The 21450-nt window shown below is 60.7% G+C and overlaps 1 protein-coding gene across 1 annotated transcript in view; it reads left to right on the forward strand.

The window, feature by feature from the left end:
- Positions 1-202: 202 nt before the first annotated feature.
- Positions 203-21450, forward strand: part of LOC110512628 (voltage-dependent T-type calcium channel subunit alpha-1H-like) — a 155197-nt gene continuing 133949 nt past the window's right edge. Inside the window, exons 1-2 of the mRNA XM_036972119.1 lie at positions 203-524; positions 5707-6311. Coding sequence (XP_036828014.1) covers positions 5731-6311 — 581 coding nt within the window. The 5' untranslated portion in view covers positions 203-524; positions 5707-5730. The remainder of the gene's footprint in view (positions 525-5706; positions 6312-21450) is intronic.

Below are 21450 nucleotides of genomic sequence, written 5' to 3' on the forward strand. Positions count from 1 at the left end.
TTTAGTTTAACAGTGAGAGTACACTAATACAACATTTATATCGCCAGTATTACATACTGTCTTACTGGTGATGATGCTACTGCGGACTGTGTGTGTGTGTGCGTGTGCGTGTCCGTACTACTGGGGCGTCACGTGTCAGAGCCCCCCCCCCCCCCCCTCCCCTGGTGGAGCTGAAGTTTGCCTTGTCAGAACATCACGGAGCTCCAACAGAAACGGACGCGTGGGTTTTTCTCTCTCTCTCCGCCTGATCGTTGATGGATATGATTTTCTCCTACACGGCGCCCACGAACTAACTCACACGGTGACGGTACCACTTCGCTTCCGTTCTGGTTTTTCTTCTTCTTTGGATTATTCTTCATCTGGAGAGAAAAAAAACCGTGAAATGAAATAGGGAGAGGAAGTACAAGGAGAAGATAGAGAGATAGAGAGAAAGAAAAGCTGGACATCAGAGCAGGGTTTGGTGCTCCCGCTACACGGCAAGTCACGGACATGCTTCAGGGAACTTGTAATTCCATATCGATAAGGTAGGTCTAATCAGATTAATCACACGCGTCAATCATCTCTCTGTCTATATCGGACCAGGTTTGTTTAAATGAACACTTCAGTTTCTGGTTTCCACTATTGAGATACTTTTTTTTAAATGGATCGTCTCTCGAAACCACAAGTGATGAGTTATATTCGCTTCTTAATTGAATATCGATATTACTGAGATGTTAAAGTCTCTCTCTCTGGTTTGAGACAGCTCCTTATCGATAGAGAGTAAATATTGGTGGTTCTCATCACAACCCCACTGGTTCTAGAAGAGCAGGCGGCGTAAAAATGCGCTTTTACTCCTCCATTAGCCACGACTCAAACACAATAACACAGACTCCTCTTCAGCAACACAGACTCCGGGTCTAATATGGTTTATAGAAACCTTGCTGTATCTTCAGCAACACAGACTCCTCTTCAGCAACACAGACTCCTCTTCAGCAACACAGACTCCGGGTCTAATAAATCAAATCAAATCAATAAATCAAATCAAATGTTATTGGTCCACATATTGATCAGATGTTATTGGTCCACATATTGATCAGATGTTATTGGTCCACATATTGATCAGATGTTATTGCGGGTGTAAGTGAAATGCTTGTGTTCCTAGCTCCAACAGTGCAGTAATATCTAACAATTCACAGCAATACACACACATCTGAAAGTTAAATAATGTAATTAATAAATGTATAAATATTAGATTGAGCGACGTCGGCGTGGCATTAGAATACGGTAGATTACAGTATATACATGATGAGTAAAGCAGTAATTAATATCACGTTTCAGATGCAAATGGTGTCGAAGACACAAAACGTTTTTTTTTTTCTAAAACAGCAGGCAGGCAAACGACAGGTCAGGGCAGGTCAGGGGTCAATAATCCGCTGAGGTGGGGTAAGTTTTTTTTTTTAAATGATTTATTTCACTTTTATTTAACCAGGGTCGGCCAGTTGAGAACAAGTTCTCATTTATAACCTGCGACCTGGCCAAGATAAAGCAAAGCAGTGTGACACAAACAACAACACAGAGTTACACATGGAATAACAAACATACAGTCAAACATACAGTAATAAACAAGCGTACAATAACACAATAGAAGAAAAAACGTCTATATACAGTGTTTGCAAATGGCGTGAGGAGGCAATAAATAGGCCATAGTAGCGAAGTAATTACAATTTAGCAGATTAACACTGGATAGATGAGCAGATGATGATGTGCAAGTAGAGGTACTGGTGTGCAAAAGAGCAGCAAAGTAAATACAAACAATATGGGGATGAGGTAGATTGGGTGGGCTATTTACAGATGGGCTGTGTACAGCTGCAGCGATCGGTTAGCTGCTCAGATAGCAGTTAGTTAGTGAGGGAAATATACGTCTCCAGCTTCAGCGATTTTTGCAATTCGTTCCAGTCACTGGCTGCAGAGAACTGTAAGGAAAGGCGGCCAAAGGAGGTGCTAGCTTTGGGGTGACCAGTGAAATATACCTGCTGGAGCGCGTGCTACAGGTGGGTGTTGGTATGGTGACCAGTGAGCTGAGATAAGGCGGGGCTTTACCTAGCAAGGACTTATAGATGACCTGGAGCCAGTGGGTCTGGCGATGAATATGAAGCGAGGGCCAGCTGACTAGAGCATACAGGTCGCAGTGGTGGGTAGTATATGGGGCTTTGGTGACAAAACAGATGGCACTGTGATAGACTGCACCCAGTTTGCTGAGTAGAGTGTTGGAGGCTTTTTTTGTAAATGACATCGCCGAAGTCGAGGATTGGTAGGATGGTCAGTTTTACGAGGGTATGTTTGGCAGCATGAATGAAGGATGCTTTGTTTGCGAAATAGGAAGCCGATTCTAGATTTAATTTTGGATTGGAGATGTTTAATATGAGTCTGGAAGGAGACTTTACAGTCTAACTAGACACCTAAGTATTTGTAGTTGTCCACATATTCTAAGTTAGAACCGTCCAGAGTAGTGATGCTGGACGCACGGGCAGGTGCGGGCAGCAATCGGTTGAAGAGCATGCATTTAGTTTTACTTGTATTTAAGAGCTGTTAGAGGCCATGGAAGGAGAGTTGTATGGCATTGAAGCTCGTTTGGAAGTTAGTTAACACAGTGTCCAAAGATGGGCCAGAAGTATACAGAATGGTGTCGTCTGCGTAGGGGTGGATCCGAGAATCACCAGCAGCAAGAGCGACATCGTTGATATATACAGAGAAAAGACTCGGCCCGAGAATGTAACCCTGTGGCACCCCCGTAGAGACTGCCAGAGGTCCCGACAACAGGCCCTCCGATTTGACACACTGAACTCTGTCTGAGAAGTAGTTGGTGAACCAGGCGAGGAAGTCATTTGAGAAACCAAGGCTGTTGAGTCTGCCGATGAGAATATGGTGATTGACAGAGTCGAAAGCCTTGGCCAGGTTGATGAATACAGCCGCACAGTATTGTCTTTTATCGATGGCGGTTATGATATCGTTTAGTACCTTGAGTATGGCTGAAGTGCATCTTGTTACCAGGCAGGCTCAGGGTTAGGCCAGGCAGAACGGTCAAAACCGGGAAGGACTCGAAAACAGGAGCAGGGAAACAGGCAGGAACAGGGGAAGAAACGCTGGTAGGATTCACGAACAAAACGAACTGGCCACAGACAAACAGAGAACGCAGGAATAAATACACAGGGGATAATCGGGAAGATGGGCGACACCTCCATTATTAAAGTGACCAGTGATTTCAAGCCACCTCTAAGGTGCAGGGTTGCGTAACCAGGTTGGAAGTCTGATGGCCTTGTACAGGTGACTAGGTACCCTTTCCTTTTCTTTGGGATAGAACCTGTTGTAGCAGCCTCTAATGTGCTAGTGATGGCTGTTTTAACAGTCTGATGGCCTTGAGATAGAAGCTGTTGTTCAGTCTCTCGGGTCCCGGCTTTGATGCACCTGTACTGACCTCGCTTTCTGGATGATAGCTGGGTGAACTGTCCGTGGCTCGGGTGGTTGTTGTCCTTGATGATCTTTTTTTTGGCCTTCCTGTGACTTCGGGTGGTGTAGGTGTTCTAGAGGGCAGGTAGTTTGCCCCCGGTGATGCGTTGGGCAGACCGCACCACCATCTGGAGAGCCCTGCGATTGCGGGCGGTGCAGTTGCCGTACCAGGCGGTGATACGGCGCGACAGGATGCTCTGAATTGTGCATCTGTAAAAGTTTGTGAGGGTTTTAGGGGCCAAACCAATTTTTTTCAGCCTCCTGAGGTTGGAGAGGCGCTGCTGCGCCTTCTTCACAACGCTGTCTGTGTGGGTGGACCAATTCTGATGGTCAGTGATGTGTACGCAGAGGAACTTAAAACTTTCTACCTTCTCCACTACCGTCCCGTCGATGTGGATAGGGGGGTGCACCCTCTGCTGTTTCCTGAAGTCCATGAGCAGCTCCTTTGTTTTGTTGATGTTGAGTGAGAGGTTATTTTCCTGGCACCACTCTCCGAAGGCCCTCACCTCCTCTCTGTAGTCTTGTCATTGTTTGTAATCAGGCTTACTACTGTTGCGTCATCTGCAAACTTGATGATTGAGTTGGAGGTGTGCATGGCCATGCAGTCATGGGTGAACAGGGAGTACATGAGGGGGCTGAGCACGCACCCTTGTGGGGCCCCATTGTTGAGGATACGCGGGGTGGAGATGTTGTTGCCTACCCTCACCACCTGGGGGTGGCCCGTCAGGAAGTATAGGACCCAGTTGCACATGGCGGGGTCGAGACCCAGGGTCTCAAGCTTAAAGATGAGTTTGGAGGGTACTATGGTGTTGAATGCTGAGCTATAGTGAATGAACAGCATTCTTACATAGGTATTCCTCTTGTCCAGATGGGTTAGGGCAGTGTGCCGTGTGATGGCGATTGCGTCGTCTGTGGATCTATTGGGGCGGTAAGCAAATTGGAGTGGGTCTAGGGTGTCAGGTAGGATGGAGGTGATATAATCCTTGACTAGTCTCTCAAAGCACTTCATGATGACAGAAGTGAGTGCTACGGGGCGATAGTCATTTAGTTCAGTTACCTTTGCCTTCTTGGCTACAGGAACAATGGTGACCACCTTGAAGCAAGTGGGGACAGCAGACTGGGATAGGGAGCGATTGAATATGACTGTAAACACTCCAGCCAGCTGGTTTGCGCATGCTCTGAGGACGCGGCTAGGGATGCCATCTGGGCCGGCAGCCTTTCCCCCTTTGTAGTCTGTGATTGTCTGTAGACCATGCCACATACGTCTCGTGTCTGAGCTGTTGAAATGCGACTCCACTTTGTCTCTATACTGACATTTTGCATTTTTGATTGCTTTGCGGAGGGAATAACTACACTGTTTGCAATCGGCCATATTCCCAGTCACCTTGCCACGGTTAAATGCGGTGGTTTACACTTTCAGTTTTGCGCGAATGCTGACGTCTATCCGCGGTTTCTGGTTTGGGTAGGTTTTAGTAGTCACAGTGGATACAACATCTCATATACACTTCCTGATGAACTCAGTCACCGTATCCGTGAATTTGTGTATGTTATTCTCAGAGGCTACCCGGGAACATCTTGAAGCATGTTTTCCGATTGGTCAGACCAAGGTTGAAATTACATTTGCACAGGTACTTCATGTTTGGGTTTCTGCCTATAGGAAGGGAGGAACAAAATAGAGTCGTGATCTGATTTGCCGAAAGGAGGGCAGGGGAGGGCCATGTAGGAATTTAGAAAAGTTGAATAGCACTGGTTAAATGTTTTATCTAACCAGTGTCCAGTAATTAGTTAGTAACCAGTGTCTTACTAGTGTCCAGTCATTAGTTAGGTTTATCTAACCAGTGTCTTACTAGTGTCCAGTCATTAGTTAGGTTTATCTAACCAGTGTCTTGTAATCTTCCTCTACCCTCTTCCTTTCATCCTCTCCTCCTCTTCCTCTCCTCTCTTCCCCCTTCTCTCCTCCTCTTCCTCTCCCCTCTTCTGTTCTTCCTCTCCTCTCTTCCTCCTCCTCTCCTCCTCTTCCTCTGCCATCTTCCTTTCTTCCTCTCCCCCTCTTCCTCTCTTCTTCTCATCTCTTCCTCTCTTCGTCCTCCTCTCTTCCTTTCTTCCTCTTCTCTCTTCCTCCTCCTCTTCCTCTCTTCCTCTTCCCTCCCTCCCCCTCCTCTCTCTCCATCTCTCCACCTCCCTTTCTTTCTGCCCCATCTCCCTTACTCCTCCCCCCAGGGTGGCTCTGCCTGGCTCTCTATCATGACTGATGGCGAGGGGAGAGTCCGCTTCCTCTACACCCCCACCCCCTCTACCCCCACCCCCTCTACCCCCACCCCCACCTCCTCTACCCCCACCCCCAACCTCACCCTCACTCCTGCCCTCAACGTCCAGCAGGGAGGGGAGGAAAGGCGGTGCCGTGACGGAGAGGTGAGGGTTCTCATACCGGCTCCATTTTACCGGGAACACAACCCCCCGAGACGTCACCGCCACGACATCAGCTTCCCTGATGATGACGAGGACGAGGAAGACGAGGGAGGCAGCAGCACATGGAGTCCAGGGCCGGAGGAGGAGGAAGAGGAGGAGGAAGGTGCAGGAGTAGCTGCCCGTCGTGTCCCGGGGCCTCCCGTTGTTGTTACCGGCGGTACTAGTGGTGGTGGTGTGTTCGGTAACGTGAGGAGGGAGCAAGTAACGGAGCCGGTAACGGAGCCGGTAGAGTCAGTGGACCTGCTGTCTGAAGAGGAGGAGCAGCAGCCATATCCAGCCCTCGCCCCCGTAGTCTTCTTCTGCATCAAACAGACGACTCGTCCTCGCAGCTGGTGTCTACGCACGGTCTGTAACCCATATCCTTTACTGCTGTCTGTACTGGTCTGTACTGGTCTGTAACCCATATCCTTTACTGCAGGTCTGTACTGGTCTGTAATGGTCTGTACTGGTCTGTAACCCATATCCTTTACTGCTGGTCTCTACTGGTCTGTACTGGTCTGTACTGGTCTGTAACCCATATCCTTTACTGCTGTCTGTACTGGTCTGTACTGGTCTGTAACCCTTATCCTTTACTGCTGGTCTGTACTGGTCTGTACTGGTCTGTACTGGTCTGTAACCCATATCCTTTACTGTTGGTCTGTACTGGTCTGTAACCCATATCCTTTACTGCTGGCTGTACTGGTCTGTACTGGTCTGTAACCCATATCCTTTACTGCTGGTCTGTACTGGTCTGTACTGGTCTGTACTGGTCTGTAACCCATATCCTTTACTGTTGGTCTGTACTGGTCTGTAACCCATATCCTTTACTGCTGGTCTGTACTGGTCTGTACTGGTCTGTACTGGTCTGTAACCCATATCCTTTACTGCTGGTCTGTACTGGTCTGTACTGGTCTGTAACCCATATCCTTTACTGCTGGTCTGTACTGGTCTGTACTGGTCTGTAAACCCATATCCTTTACTGCTGGTCTGTACTGGTCTGTACTGGTCTGTAACCCATATCCTTTACTGCTGGTCTGTACTGGTCTGTACTGGTCTGTACTGGTCTGTAACCCATATCCTTTACTGTTGGTCTGTACTGGTCTGTAACCCATATCCTTTACTGCTGGTCTGTACTGGTCTGTACTGGTCTGTACTGGTCTGTAACCCTTATCCTTTACTGCTGGTCTGTACTGGTCTGTACTGGTCTGTAACCCATATCCTTTACTGCTGGTCTGTACTGGTCTGTAACCCATATCCTTTACTGCTGTCTGTACTGGTCTGTACTGGTCTGTAACCCATATCCTTTACTGCTGTCTGTACTGGTCTGTACCCCATATCCTTTACTGCTGGTCTGTACTGGTCTGTACTGGTCTGTTATGTAACTGGACTGGTCTGTAGCTGGTCTGTACTGGTCTGGTCTGGTCTGGAGCTGGTCTGGTCTGTAGCTGTTCTGGTCTGTAGCTGGTCTGGTCTGTAGCTGGTCTTTAAGCTGGTCTGGTCCGGTCTGTAGCTGGTCTGGTCTGTAGCTGGTCTGTAGCTGGTCTGGTCTTTAGCTGGTCTGTAGCTGGTCTGTAGCTGGTCTGGTCTGGTCTGTAGCTGGTCGGGTCTGTAGCTGTTCTGTAGCTGGTCTGTAGCTTGGCTGTAGCTGGTCTGGTCTGTAGCTGGTCTGGTCTGCAGCTGTTCTCGTCTGTAGCTGGTCTGGTCTGTAGCTGGTCTGTAGCTGTTCTGGTCTGTACTGGTCTGTAACCCATATCCTTTAGCTCCAGTAATGGTAGTATAGGTACATTGTGAAATTTACGTTAAATTTGATTAAACTGTTCTTATTGTCTTTTAAACAGGAAAAAAACTTTTTAAAAAGGGACTGTTTTAAATGTCACGGTCCCACTTTTACTATGATGGGAGATGTTTCTCTCTCTCGGCATTTCTGCATTCTTGAGAATACGTATGTATGTGTGTGTGTGTGTGTGTGTGTGTGTGTGTGAGTGTGTGTGTGTGTGTGTGTGTGTGTGTGTGTGTGTGTGTGTGTGTGAGTGTGTGTGCGTGTGTGTGTGTGTGTGCGTGCGTGCGTGCGTGTGTCCCTCTAGCCAGACTGTAAGCAGTGTTCGTTCCCAGGTAGGTGGTCAGAACTCTCCAGTGTAAATATTATAACCCAAAAAAGTAAATGAAGTACACTCTGGTCTTCACACACCTCATAGCTGCCCAGCTGTCTGTGGTGTTAGAACACACACACACACACTCAGTCCTAATGAGAGGTATGTGCGGCTGGTTGAAGTTTTAAACATGTCTATTCCTGGCTGCGTTTTGTTGCCCCGGCAACTCTGAGGTCCTGCTGAGAGTTAGTTAGTTAGTCCCTTATTTCTGCTGATCTGATCAACTCTGAGGTCCCGCTGAGAGTTAGTTAGTTAGTCCCTTATTTCTGCTGATCTGATCAACTCTGAGGTCCTCCCTTTTTTCTGCTGATCATCACCTGTTATAAAATGACAACAATGTCTTGCTAGTTGACTGACTGGTCCACTGTAGAAGCCTTGTTTCCTGAATCCCTGTTTCCTGAAGCACTGTTTCCTGAATCCCTGTTTCCTGAAACCCTGTTTCCTGAATATCTGTTTCCTGAAGCACTGTTTCCTGAAGCACTGTTTCCTGAAGCACTGTTTCCTGATCCCTGTTTCCTGAAACTCTGTTTCCTGAAGCACTGTTTCCTGAATCCCTGTTTCCTGAATCCCTGTTTCCTGAATCCCTGTTTCCTGAAGCCCTGTGTCCTGAAATACTCCCGTCAGCAATTGTAAATGGAGCTTTGTATTATTTATTAATTTATTCATTTTATTTCACCTTTATTTACCCAGGTAGGCTAGTTGAGAACACCTTTATTTAACCAGGTAGGCCAGTTGAGAACACCTTTATTTAACCAGGTAGGCCAGTTGAGAACAATTTCTCATTTACAACTGCGACCTGGCCAAGATAAAGCAAAGTAGTGCGACACAAACAACAACAGAGTTACACATAAACAAACGTACAATAACACAGTAGAAAAGTCTATATACATGTAACCGATGTGAAACGGCTAGCTAGTTAGCGGTGGTGCTAATAGCTAATGTTGTTTTCAATCGGTGACGTCACTCGCTCTTGAGACCTTGAAGTAGTTGTTTCCCCCCTTTGCTCTGCAAAGGGCCGCGGCTTTTTTGTGGAGCGATGGGTAACGATGCTTCGAGGGTGGCTGTTGTCGATGTGTGCAGAGGGTCCCTGGTTCGAGCCCCGGGTAGGGGAGGGACGGGAAGCTATACTGTTACATACAGTATGTGTAAATGAGGATGGATCACTTTTCTACCCTGGATCTTCTCAGCAGCCTTCTCCCTGGAGTCAGCTTTATTTAACGAGGCAAGTCAGTTAAGAACTAAATGTTTATTTACAACGACGGCCCACACCGGATCGAAACCCGGACGACGGCCCACACCGGACCGAACCCCGGACGACGGCCCACACCGGACCGAACCCCGGATGACTGTCTACACCGGACCGAACCCCGGACGACGGTCTACACCGGGCCGAACCCCGGACGACGCTGGGCCTACACCGGGCCGAACCCCGGACGACGGCCTACACCGGGCCGAACCCCGGACGACTGTCTACACCGGGCCGAACCCCGGACGACGGCCCACACCGGGCCGAACCCCGGACGGCTGTCTACACCGGGCCGAACCCCGGACGACTGTCTACACCGGGCCGAACCCCGGACGACTGTCTACACCGGGCCGAACCCCGGACGACTGTCTACACCGGGCCGAACCCCGGACGACGGCCCACACCGGGCCGAACCCCGGACGATGGCTCACACCGGGCCAAACCCCGGACGACGGCCCACACCGGGCCGAACCCCGGACGACTGTCTACACCGGGCCGACCCCCGGACGACTGTCTACACCGGGCCGAACCCCGGACGACTGTCTACACCGGACCGAACCCCGGACGACTGCCCACACCGGGCCGAACCCCGGACGACGGCTCACAACGGGCCGAACCCCGGACGACGGCTCACAACGGGCCGAACCCCGGACGACTGTCTACACCGGACCGAACCCTGGACGACTGTCTACACCGGACCGAACCCCGGACGACGGTCTACACCGACCCGAACCCCGGACGACTGTCTACACCGGGCCGAACCCCGGACGACGGCCCACACCGGGCCGAACCCCGGACGACGGCCCACACCGGGCCGAACCCCGGACGACGGCCCACACCTGGCCGAACCCCGGACGACTGTCTACACCGGACCGAACCCCGGACGACTGTCTACACCGGGCCGAACCCCGGACGACGGCCCACACCGGGCCGAACCCCGGACGACTGTCTACACCGGACCGAACCCCGGACGACTGTCTACACCGGACCGAACCCCGGACGACGGCCCACACTGGGCCGAACCCCGGACGACGGCCCACACTGGGCCGAACCCCGGACGACTGTCTACACCGGGCCGAACCCCGGACGACTGTCTACACCGGACCGAACCCCGGACGACGGTCTACACCGGGCCGAATCCCGGACGACGGCCTACACCGGGCCGAACCCCGGACGACTGTCTACACCGGACCGAACCCCGGACGACTGTCTACACCGGGCCGAACCCCGGACGACTGCCTACACCGGGCCGAACCCCGGACGACGGCCCACACCGGGCCGAACCCCGGACGGCTGTCTACACCGGGCCGAACCCCGGACGTCTGTCTACACCGGGCCGAACCCCGGACGACTGTCTACACCGGGCCGAACCCCGGACGACTGTCTACACCGGGCCGAACCCCGGACGACGGCCCACACCGGGCCGAACCCCGGACGATGGCTCACACCGGGCCAAACCCCGGACGACGGCCCACACCGGGCCGAACCCCGGACGACTGTCTACACCGGGCCGACCCCCGGACGACTGTCTACACCGGGCCGAACCCCGGACGACTGTCTACACCGGACCGAACCCCGGACGACTGCCCACACCGGGCCGAACCCCGGACGACGGCTCACAACGGGCCGAACCCCGGACGACGGCTCACAACGGGCCGAACCCCGGACGACTGTCTACACCGGACCGAACCCTGGACGACTGTCTACACCGGACCGAACCCCGGACGACGGTCTACACCGACCCGAACCCCGGACGACTGTCTACACCGGGCCGAACCCCGGACGACGGCCCACACCGGGCCGAACCCCGGACGACGGCCCACACCGGGCCGAACCCCGGACGACGGTCTACACCGGACCGAACCCCGGACGACGGCCTACACCGGACTGAACCCCGGACGACAGCCCACACCGGGCCGAACCCCGGACGACTGTCTACACCGGACCGAACCCTGGACGACTGTCTACACCGGGCCGAACCCCGGACGACTGTCTACACCGGGCCGAACCCCGGACGACTGTCTACACCGGACCGAACCCCGGACGACTGTCTACACCGGACCGAACCCCGGACGACTGTCTACACCGGGCCGAACCCCGGACGACGGCCCACACCGGGCCGAACCCCGGACGACTGTCTACACCGGACCGAACCCCGGACGACTGTCTACACCGGACCGAACCCCGGACGACGGCCCACACTGGGCCGAACCCCGGACGACTGTCTACACCGGGCCGAACCCCGGACGACTGTCTACACCGGACCTAACCCCGGACGACGGTCTACACCGGGCCGAACCCCGGACGACGGCCTACACCGGGCCGAACCCCGGACGACTGTCTACACCGGGCCGAACCCCGGACGACTGTCTACACCGGGCCGAACCCCGGACGACGGCCCACACCGGGCCGAATCCCGGACGACTGTCTACACCGGGCCGAACCCCGGACGACGCTGGGCCTACACCGGGCCGAACCCCGGGACCACGGCCTACACCGGACCGAACCCCGGACGACGGCCCACACCGGACCGAACCCCGGACGACTGTCTACACCGGACCGAACCCCGGACGACTGTCTACACCGGGCCGAACCCCGGACGACTGTCTACACCGGACCGAACCCCGGACGACGGCCTACACCGGGCCGAACCCCGGACGACTGTCTACACCGGACCGAACCCCGGACGACTGTCTACACCGGGCCGAACCCCGGACGACTGTCTACACCGGGCCGAACCCCGGACGACGGTCTACACCGGGCCGAACCCCGGACGACGGCCCACACCGGGCCAAACCCCGGACGACGCTGGGCCTACATCGGGCCGAACCCCGGACGACGGCCTACACCGGGCCGAACCCCGGGCGACTGTCTACACCGGGCCGAACCCCGGACGACTGTCTACACCGGGCCGAACCCCGGACGACGGTCTACACCGGGCCGAACCCCGGACGACGGCCCACACCGGGCCAAACCCCGGACGACACCGGGCCTACACCGGGCCGAACCCCGGACGACGGCCTACACCGGGCCGAACCCCGGACGACTGTCTACACCGGACCGAAACCCGGACGACGGCCTACACCGGGCCGAACCCCGGACGACTGTCTACACCGGACCGAACCCCGGACGACTGTCTACACCGGGCCGAACCCCGGACGACTGTACACCGGGCCGAACCCCGGACGACGGTCTACACCGGGCCGAACCCCGGACGACGGCCCACACCGGGCCAAACCCCGGACGACGCTGGGCCTACATCGGGCCGAACCCCGGACGACGGCCTACACCGGGCCGAACCCCGGGCGACTGTCTACACCGGACCGAACCCCGGACGACTGTCTACACCGGGCCGAACCCCGGGACAACGGCCTACACCGGACCGAACCCCGGACGACGGCCCACACCGGACCGATCCCCGGACGACTGTCTACACCGGACCGAACCCCGGACGACGCTGGGCCTACACCGGGCCGAACCCCGGACGACGGCCCACACCGGGCCAAACCCCGGACGACGCCGGGCCTACACCGGGCCGAACCCCGGACGACTGTCTACACCGGACCGAACCCCGGACGACGGCCTACACCGGGCCGAACCCCGGACGACTGTCTACACCGGGCCGAACCCCGGACGACGGCCTACACCGGGCCGAACCCCGGACGACTGTCTACACCGGGCCGAACCCCGGACGACGGCCTACACCGGGCCGAACCCCGGATGACTGTCTACACCGGGCCGAACCCCGGGACGACGGCCTACACCGGGCCGAACCCCGGACGACTGTCTACACCGGACCGAACCCCGGACGACTGTCTACACCGGGCCGAACCCCGGACGACTGTCTACACCGGGCCGAACCCCGGACGTCTGTCTACACCGGGCCGAACCCCGGACGACTGTCTACACCGGGCCGAACCCCGGTCGACTGTCTACACCGGGCCGAACCCCGGACGACGGCCCACACCGGGCCGAACCCCGGACGATGGCTCACACCGGGCCAAACCCCGGACGACGGCCCACACCGGGCCGAACCCCGGACGACTGTCTACACCGGGCCGACCCCCGGACGACTGTCTACACCGGGCCGAACCCCGGACGACTGTCTACACCGGACCGAACCCCGGACGACTGCCCACACCGGGCCGAACCCCGGACGACGGCTCACAACGGGCCGAACCCCGGACGACTGTCTACACCGGACCGAACCCTGGACGACTGTCTACACCGGACCGAACCCCGGACGACGGTCTACACCGGACCGAACCCCGGACGACTGTCTACACCGGGCCGAACCCCGGACGACGGCCCACACCGGACCGAACCCCGGACGACGGCCCACACTGGGCCGAACCCCGGACGACGGCCCACACTGGGCCGAACCCCGGACGACTGTCTACACCGGGCCGAACCCCGGACGACTGTCTACACCGGACCGAACCCCGGACGACTGTCTACACCGGACCGAACCCCGGACGACGGCCCACACTGGGCCGAACCCCAGACGACGGCCCACACTGGGCCGAACCCCGGACGACTGTCTACACCGGGCCGAACCCCGGACGACTGTCTACACCGGACCTAACCCCGGACGACGGTCTACACCGGGCCGAACCCCGGACGACGGCCTACACCGGGCCGAACCCCGGACGACTGTCTACACCGGGCCGAACCCCGGACGACTGTCTACACCGGGCCGAACCCCGGACGACGGCCCACACCGGGCCGAATCCCGGACGACTGTCTACACTGGGCCGAACCCCGGACGACGCTGGGCCTACACCGGGCCGAACCCCGGGACCACGGCCTACACCGGACCGAACCCCGGACGACGGCCCACACCGGACCGAACCCCGGACGACTGTCTACACCGGACCGAACCCCGGACGACTGTCTACACAGGGCCGAACCCCGGACGACGCTGGAACTACACCGGGCCGAACCCCGGACGACGGCCCACACCGGGCCAAACCCCGGACGACGCCGGGCCTACACCGGGCCGAACCCCGGACGACTGTCTACACCGGACCGAACCCCGGACGACGGCCTACACCGGGCCGAACCCCGGACGACTGTCTACACCGGACCGAACCCCGGACGACTGTCTACACCGGGCCGAACCCCGGACGACTGTCTACACCGGGCCGAACCCCGGACGACGGTCTACACCGGGCCGAACCCCGGACGACGGCCCACACCGGGCCAAACCCCGGACGACGCTGGGCCTACATCGGGCCGAACCCCGGACGACGGCCTACACCGGGCCGAACCCCGGGCGACTGTCTACACCGGGCCGAACCCCGGACGACTGTCTACACCGGGCCGAACCCCGGACGACGGTCTACACCGGGCCGAACCCCGGACGACGGCCCACACCGGGCCAAACCCCGGACGACGCCGGGCCTACACCGGGCCGAACCCCGGACGACGGCCTACACCGGGCCGAACCCCGGACGACTGTCTACACCGGACCGAACCCCGGACGACGGCCTACACCGGGCCGAACCCCGGACGACTGTCTACACCGGACCGAACCCCGGACGACTGTCTACACCGGGCCGAACCCCGGACGACGGTCTACACCGGGCCGAACCCCGGACGACGGCCCACACCGGGCCAAACCCCGGACGACGCTGGGCCTACATCGGGCCGAACCCCGGACGACGGCCTACACCGGGCCGAACCCCGGGCGACTGTCTACACCGGACCGAACCCCGGACGACTGTCTACACCGGGCCGAACCCCGGGACAACGGCCTACACCGGACCGAACCCCGGACGACGGCCCACACCGGACCGATCCCCGGACGACTGTCTACACCGGGCCGAACCCCGGACGACTGTCTACACCGGGCCGAACCCCGGACGACGGCCCACACCGGGCCAAACCCCGGACGACGCCGGGCCTACACCGGGCCGAACCCCGGACGACTGTCTACACCGGACCGAACCCCGGACGACGGCCTACACCGGGCCGAACCCCGGACGACTGTCTACACCGGACCGAACCCCGGACGACTGTCTACACCGGGCCGAACCCCGGACGACTGTCTACACCGGGCCGAACCCCGGACGACGGCCTACACCGGGCCGAACCCCGGATGACTGTCTACACCGGGCCGAACCCCGGGACGACGGCCTACACCGGGCCGAACCCCGGACGACTGTCTACACCGGACCGAACCCCGGACGACTGTCTACACCGGGCCGAACCCCGGACGACTGTCTACACCGGGCCGAACCCCGGACGACGGTCTACACCGGGCCGAACCCCGGACGACGGCCCACACCGGGCCAAACCCCGGACGACGCTGGGCCTACATCGGGCCGAACCCCGGACGACGGCCTACACCGGGCCGAACCCCGGGCGACTGTCTACACCGGACCGAACCCCGGACGACTGTCTACACCGGGCCGAACCCCGGGACAACGGCCTACACCGGACCGAACCCCGGACGACGGCCCACACCGGACCGATCCCCGGACGACTGTCTACACCGGACCGAACCCCGGACGACTGTCTACACCGGGCCGAACCCCGGACGACGCTGGGCCTACACCGGGCCGAACCCCGGACGACTGTCTACACCGGGCCGAACCCCGGACGCTGTGCCTACACCGGGCCGAACCCCGGACGACTGTCTACACCGGGCCGAACCCCGGACGACTGTCTACATCGGACCGAATCCCGGACGACTGTCTACACCGGCCGAACCCCGGACGACGGTCTACACCGGGCCGAACCCCGGACGACGGCCCACACCGGGCCAAACCCCGGACGACGCTGGGCCTACACCGGGCCGAACCCCGGACGACGCTGGGCCTACACCGGGCCGAACCCCGGGACCACGGCCTACACCGGACCGAACCCCGGACGACGGCCCACACCGGACCGAACCCCGGACGACTGTCTACACCGGGCCGAACCCCGGACGACGCTGGGCCTACACCGGGCCGAACCCCGGGACCACGGCCTACACCGGACCGAACCCCGGACGACGGCCCACACCGGACCGAACCCCGGACGACTGTCTACACCGGACCGAACCCCGGACGACGGCCTACACCGGGCCGAACCCCGGACGACTGTCTACACCGGACCGAACCCCGGACGACGGCCTACACCGGGCCGAACCCCGGACGACTGTCTACACCGGACCGAACCCCGGACGACTGTCTACACCGGGCCGAACCCCGGACGACTGTCTACACCGGGCCGAACACCGGACGACGGTCTACACCGGGCCGAACCCCGGACGACGGCCCACACCGGGCCAAACCCCGGACGACGCTGGGCCTACACCGGGCCGAACCCCGGACGACGGCCTACACCGGGCCGAACCCCGGACGACTGTCTACACCGGGCCGAACCTCGGACGACGCTGGGCCTTCACCGGGCCGAACCCCGGACCGAACCCCGGACGACGGCCCACACCGGACCGAACCCCGGACGACTGTCTACACCGGACCGAACCCCAGACGACGGTCTACAACGGACCGAACCCCGGACGACGGTCTACACCGGGCCGAACCCCGGACGACGGCCCACACCGGGCCGAACCCCGGACGACTGTCTACACCGGGCCGAACCCCGGACGACGGCCTACACCGGGCCGAACCCCGGATGACTGTCTACACCGGGCCGAACCCCGGGACAACGGCCTACACCGGACCGAACCCCGGACGACTGTCTACACCGGGCCGAACCCCGGACGACGGCCCACACCGGGCCGAACCCCGGACGACGGCCCACACCGGGCCGAACCCCGGACGACTGTCTACACCGGACCGAACCCCGGACGACGGCCTACACCGGACCGAACCCCGGACGACTGTCTACACCGGACCGAACCCCGGACGACTGTCTACACCGGACCGAACCCCGGACGACGGTCTACACCGGGCCGAACCCCGGACGACTGTCTACACCGGACCGAACCCCGGACGACTGTCTACACCGGACCGAACCCCGGACGACGGTCTACACCGACCCGAACCCCGGACGACTCCCTACACCGGGCCGAACCCCGGACGACTGTCTACACCGGACCGAACCCCGGACGACTGTCTACACTGGACCGAACCCCGGACGACTGTCTACACCGGACCGAACCCCGGACGACGGTCTACACCGGGCCGAACCCCGGACGACGGCCTACACCGGGCCGAACCCCGGACGACGCTGGGCCTACACCGGGCCGAACCCCGGGACCACGGCCTACACCGGACCGAACCCCGGACGACGGCCCACACCGGACCGAACCCCGGACGACTGTCTACACCGGGCCGAACCCCGGACGACGCTGGGCCTACACCGGGCCGAACCCCGGGACCACGGCCTACACCGGACCGAACCCCGGACGACGGCCCACACCGGACCGAACCCCGGACGACTGTCTACACCGGACCGAACCCCGGACGACGGCCTACACCGGGCCGAACCCCGGACGACTGTCTACACCGGACCGAACCCCGGACGACGGCCTACACCGGGCCGAACCCCGGACGACTGTCTACACCGGACCGAACCCCGGACGACTGTCTACACCGGGCCGAACCCCGGACGACTGTCTACACCGGGCCGAACACCGGACGACGGTCTACACCGGGCCGAACCCCGGACGACGGCCCACACCGGGCCAAACCCCGGACGACGCTGGGCCTACACCGGGCCGAACCCCGGACGACGGCCTACACCGGGCCGAACCCCGGACGACTGTCTACACCGGGCCGAACCTCGGACGACGCTGGGCCTTCACCGGGCCGAACCCCGGACCGAACCCCGGACGACGGCCCACACCGGACCGAACCCCGGACGACTGTCTACACCGGACCGAACCCCAGACGACGGTCTACAACGGACCGAACCCCGGACGACGGTCTACACCGGGCCGAACCCCGGACGACGGCCCACACCGGGCCGAACCCCGGACGACTGTCTACACCGGGCCGAACCCCGGACGACGGCCTACACCGGGCCGAACCCCGGATGACTGTCTACACCGGGCCGAACCCCGGGACAACGGCCTACACCGGACCGAACCCCGGACGACTGTCTACACCGGGCCGAACCCCGGACGACGGCCCACACCGGGCCGAACCCCGGACGACGGCCCACACCGGGCCGAACCCCGGACGACTGTCTACACCGGACCGAACCCCGGACGACGGCCTACACCGGACCGAACCCCGGACGACTGTCTACACCGGACCGAACCCCGGACGACTGTCTACACCGGACCGAACCCCGGACGACGGTCTACACCGGGCCGAACCCCGGACGACTGTCTACACCGGACCGAACCCCGGACGACTGTCTACACCGGACCGAACCCCGGACGACGGTCTACACCGACCCGAACCCCGGACGACTCCCTACACCGGGCCGAACCCCGGACGACTGTCTACACCGGACCGAACCCCGGACGACTGTCTACACTGGACCGAACCCCGGACGACTGTCTACACCGGACCGAACCCCGGACGACGGTCTACACCGGGCCGAACCCCGGACGACGGCCTACACCGGGCCGAACCCCGGACGACTGTCTACACCGGACCGAACCCCGGACGACTGTCTACACCGGGCCGAACCCCGGACGACTGTCTACACCGGACCGAACCCCGGACGACTGTCTACACCGGACCGAACCCTGGACGACTGTCTACACCGGACCGAACCCCGGACGACGGTCTACACCGACCCGAACCCCGGACGACGGCCTACACCGGGCCGAACCCCGGACGACTGTCTACACCGGACCGAACCCCGGACGACTGTCTACACCGGACCGAACCCCGGACGACTGTCTACACCGGACCGAACCCCGGACGACTGTCTACACCGGGCCGAACCCCGGACGACGGCCCACACCTGGCCGAACCCCGGACGACTGTCTACACCGGACCGAACCCCGGACGACTGTCTACACCGGGCCGAACCCCGGACGACGGCCCACACCGGGCCGAACCCCGGACGACTGTCTACACCGGACCGAACCCCGGACGACTGTCTACACCGGACCGAACCCCGGACGACGGCCCACACTGGGCCGAACCCCGGACGACGGCCCACACTGGGCCGAACCCCGGACGACTGTCTACACCGGGCCGAACCCCGGACGACTGTCTACACCGGACCGAACCCCGGACGACGGTCTACACCGGGCCGAACCCCGGACGACTGTCTACACCGGGCCGAACCCCGGACGACGGTCTACACCGGGCCGAACCCCGGACGACGGCCCACACCGGGCCAAACCCCGGACGACGCTGGGCCTACACCGGGCCGAACCCCGGACGACGGCCTACACCGGGCCGAACCCCGGACGACTGTCTACACCGGGCCGAACCTCGGACGACGCTGGGCCTACACCGGGCCGAACCCCGGGACCACGGCCTACACCGGACCGAACCCCGGACGACGGCCCACACCGGACCGAACCCCGGACGACTGTCTACACCGGACCGAACCCCAGACGACGGTCTACAACGGACCGAACCCCGGACGACGGTCTACACCGGGCCGAACCCCGGACGACGCTGGGCCTACACCGGGCCGAACCCCGGACGACTGTCTACACCGGGCCGAACCCCGGACGACGGCCTACACCGGGCCGAACCCCGGATGACTGTCTACACCGGACCGAACCCCGGACGACGGCCCACACCGGACCGAACCCCGGACGACTGTCTACACCGGACCGAACCCCGGACGACTGTCTACACCGGACCGAACCCCGGACGACTGTCTACACCGGGCCGAACCCCGGACGACGGCCCACACCGGGCCGAACCCCGGACGACTGTCTACACCGGACCGAACCCCGGACGACTGTCTACACCGGGCCGAACCCCGGACGACGGCCCACACCGGGCCGAACCCCGGACGACGGCCCACACCGGGCCGAACCCCGGACGACTGTCTACACCGGACCGAACCCCGGACGACGGCCTACACCGGACCGAACCCCGGACGACTGTCTACACCGGACCGAACCCCGGACGACTGTCTACACCGGACCGAACCCCGGACGACGGTCTACACCGGGCCGAACCCCGGACGACTGTCTACACCGGACCGAACCCTGGACGACTGTCTACACCGGACCGAACCCCGGACGACGGTCTACACCGACCCGAACCCCGGACGACGGCCTACACCGGGCCGAACCCCGGACGACTGTCTACACCGGACCGAACCCCGGACGACTGTCTACACTGGACCGAACCCCGGACGACTGTCTACACCGGACCGAACCCCGGACGACGGTCTACACCGGGCCGAACCCCGGACGACGGCCTACACCGGGCCGAACCCCGGACGACTGTCTACACCGGACCGAACCCCGGACGACTGTCTACACCGGGCCGAACCCCGGACGACTGTCTACACCGGACCGAACCCCGGACGACTGTCTACACCGGACCGAACCCTGGACGACTGTCTACACCGGACCGAACCCCGGACGACGGTCTACACCGACCCGAACCCCGGACGACGGCCTACACCGGGCCGAACCCCGGACGACTGTCTACACCGGACCGAACCCCGGACGACTGTCTACACCGGACCGAACCCCGGACGACTGTCTACACCGGACCGAACCCCGGACGACTGTCTACACCGGGCCGAACCCCGGACGACGGCCCACACCTGGCCGAACCCCGGACGACTGTCTACACCGGACCGAACCCCGGACGACTGTCTACACCGGGCCGAACCCCGGACGACGGCCCACACCGGGCCGAACCCCGGACGACTGTCTACACCGGACCGAACCCCGGACGACTGTCTACACCGGACCGAACCCCGGACGACGGCCCACACTGGGCCGAACCCCGGACGACTGTCTACACCGGACCGAACCCCGGACGACTGTCTACACCGGGCCGAACCCCGGACGACTGTCTACACCGGACCGAACCCCGGACGACGGTCTACACCGGGCCGAATCCCGGACGACGGCCTACACCGGGCCGAACCCCGGACGACTGTCTACACCGGGCCGAACCCCGGACGACTGTCTACACCGGGCCGAACCCCGGACGACGGCCCACACCGGGCCGAACCCCGGACGGCTGTCTACACCGGGCCGAACCCCGGACGACTGTCTACACC

The sequence above is a fragment of the Oncorhynchus mykiss genome, unplaced genomic scaffold (genome assembly GCF_013265735.2).
Source record: "Oncorhynchus mykiss isolate Arlee unplaced genomic scaffold, USDA_OmykA_1.1 un_scaffold_120, whole genome shotgun sequence".
Classification (NCBI taxonomy): domain Eukaryota; kingdom Metazoa; phylum Chordata; class Actinopteri; order Salmoniformes; family Salmonidae; genus Oncorhynchus; species Oncorhynchus mykiss.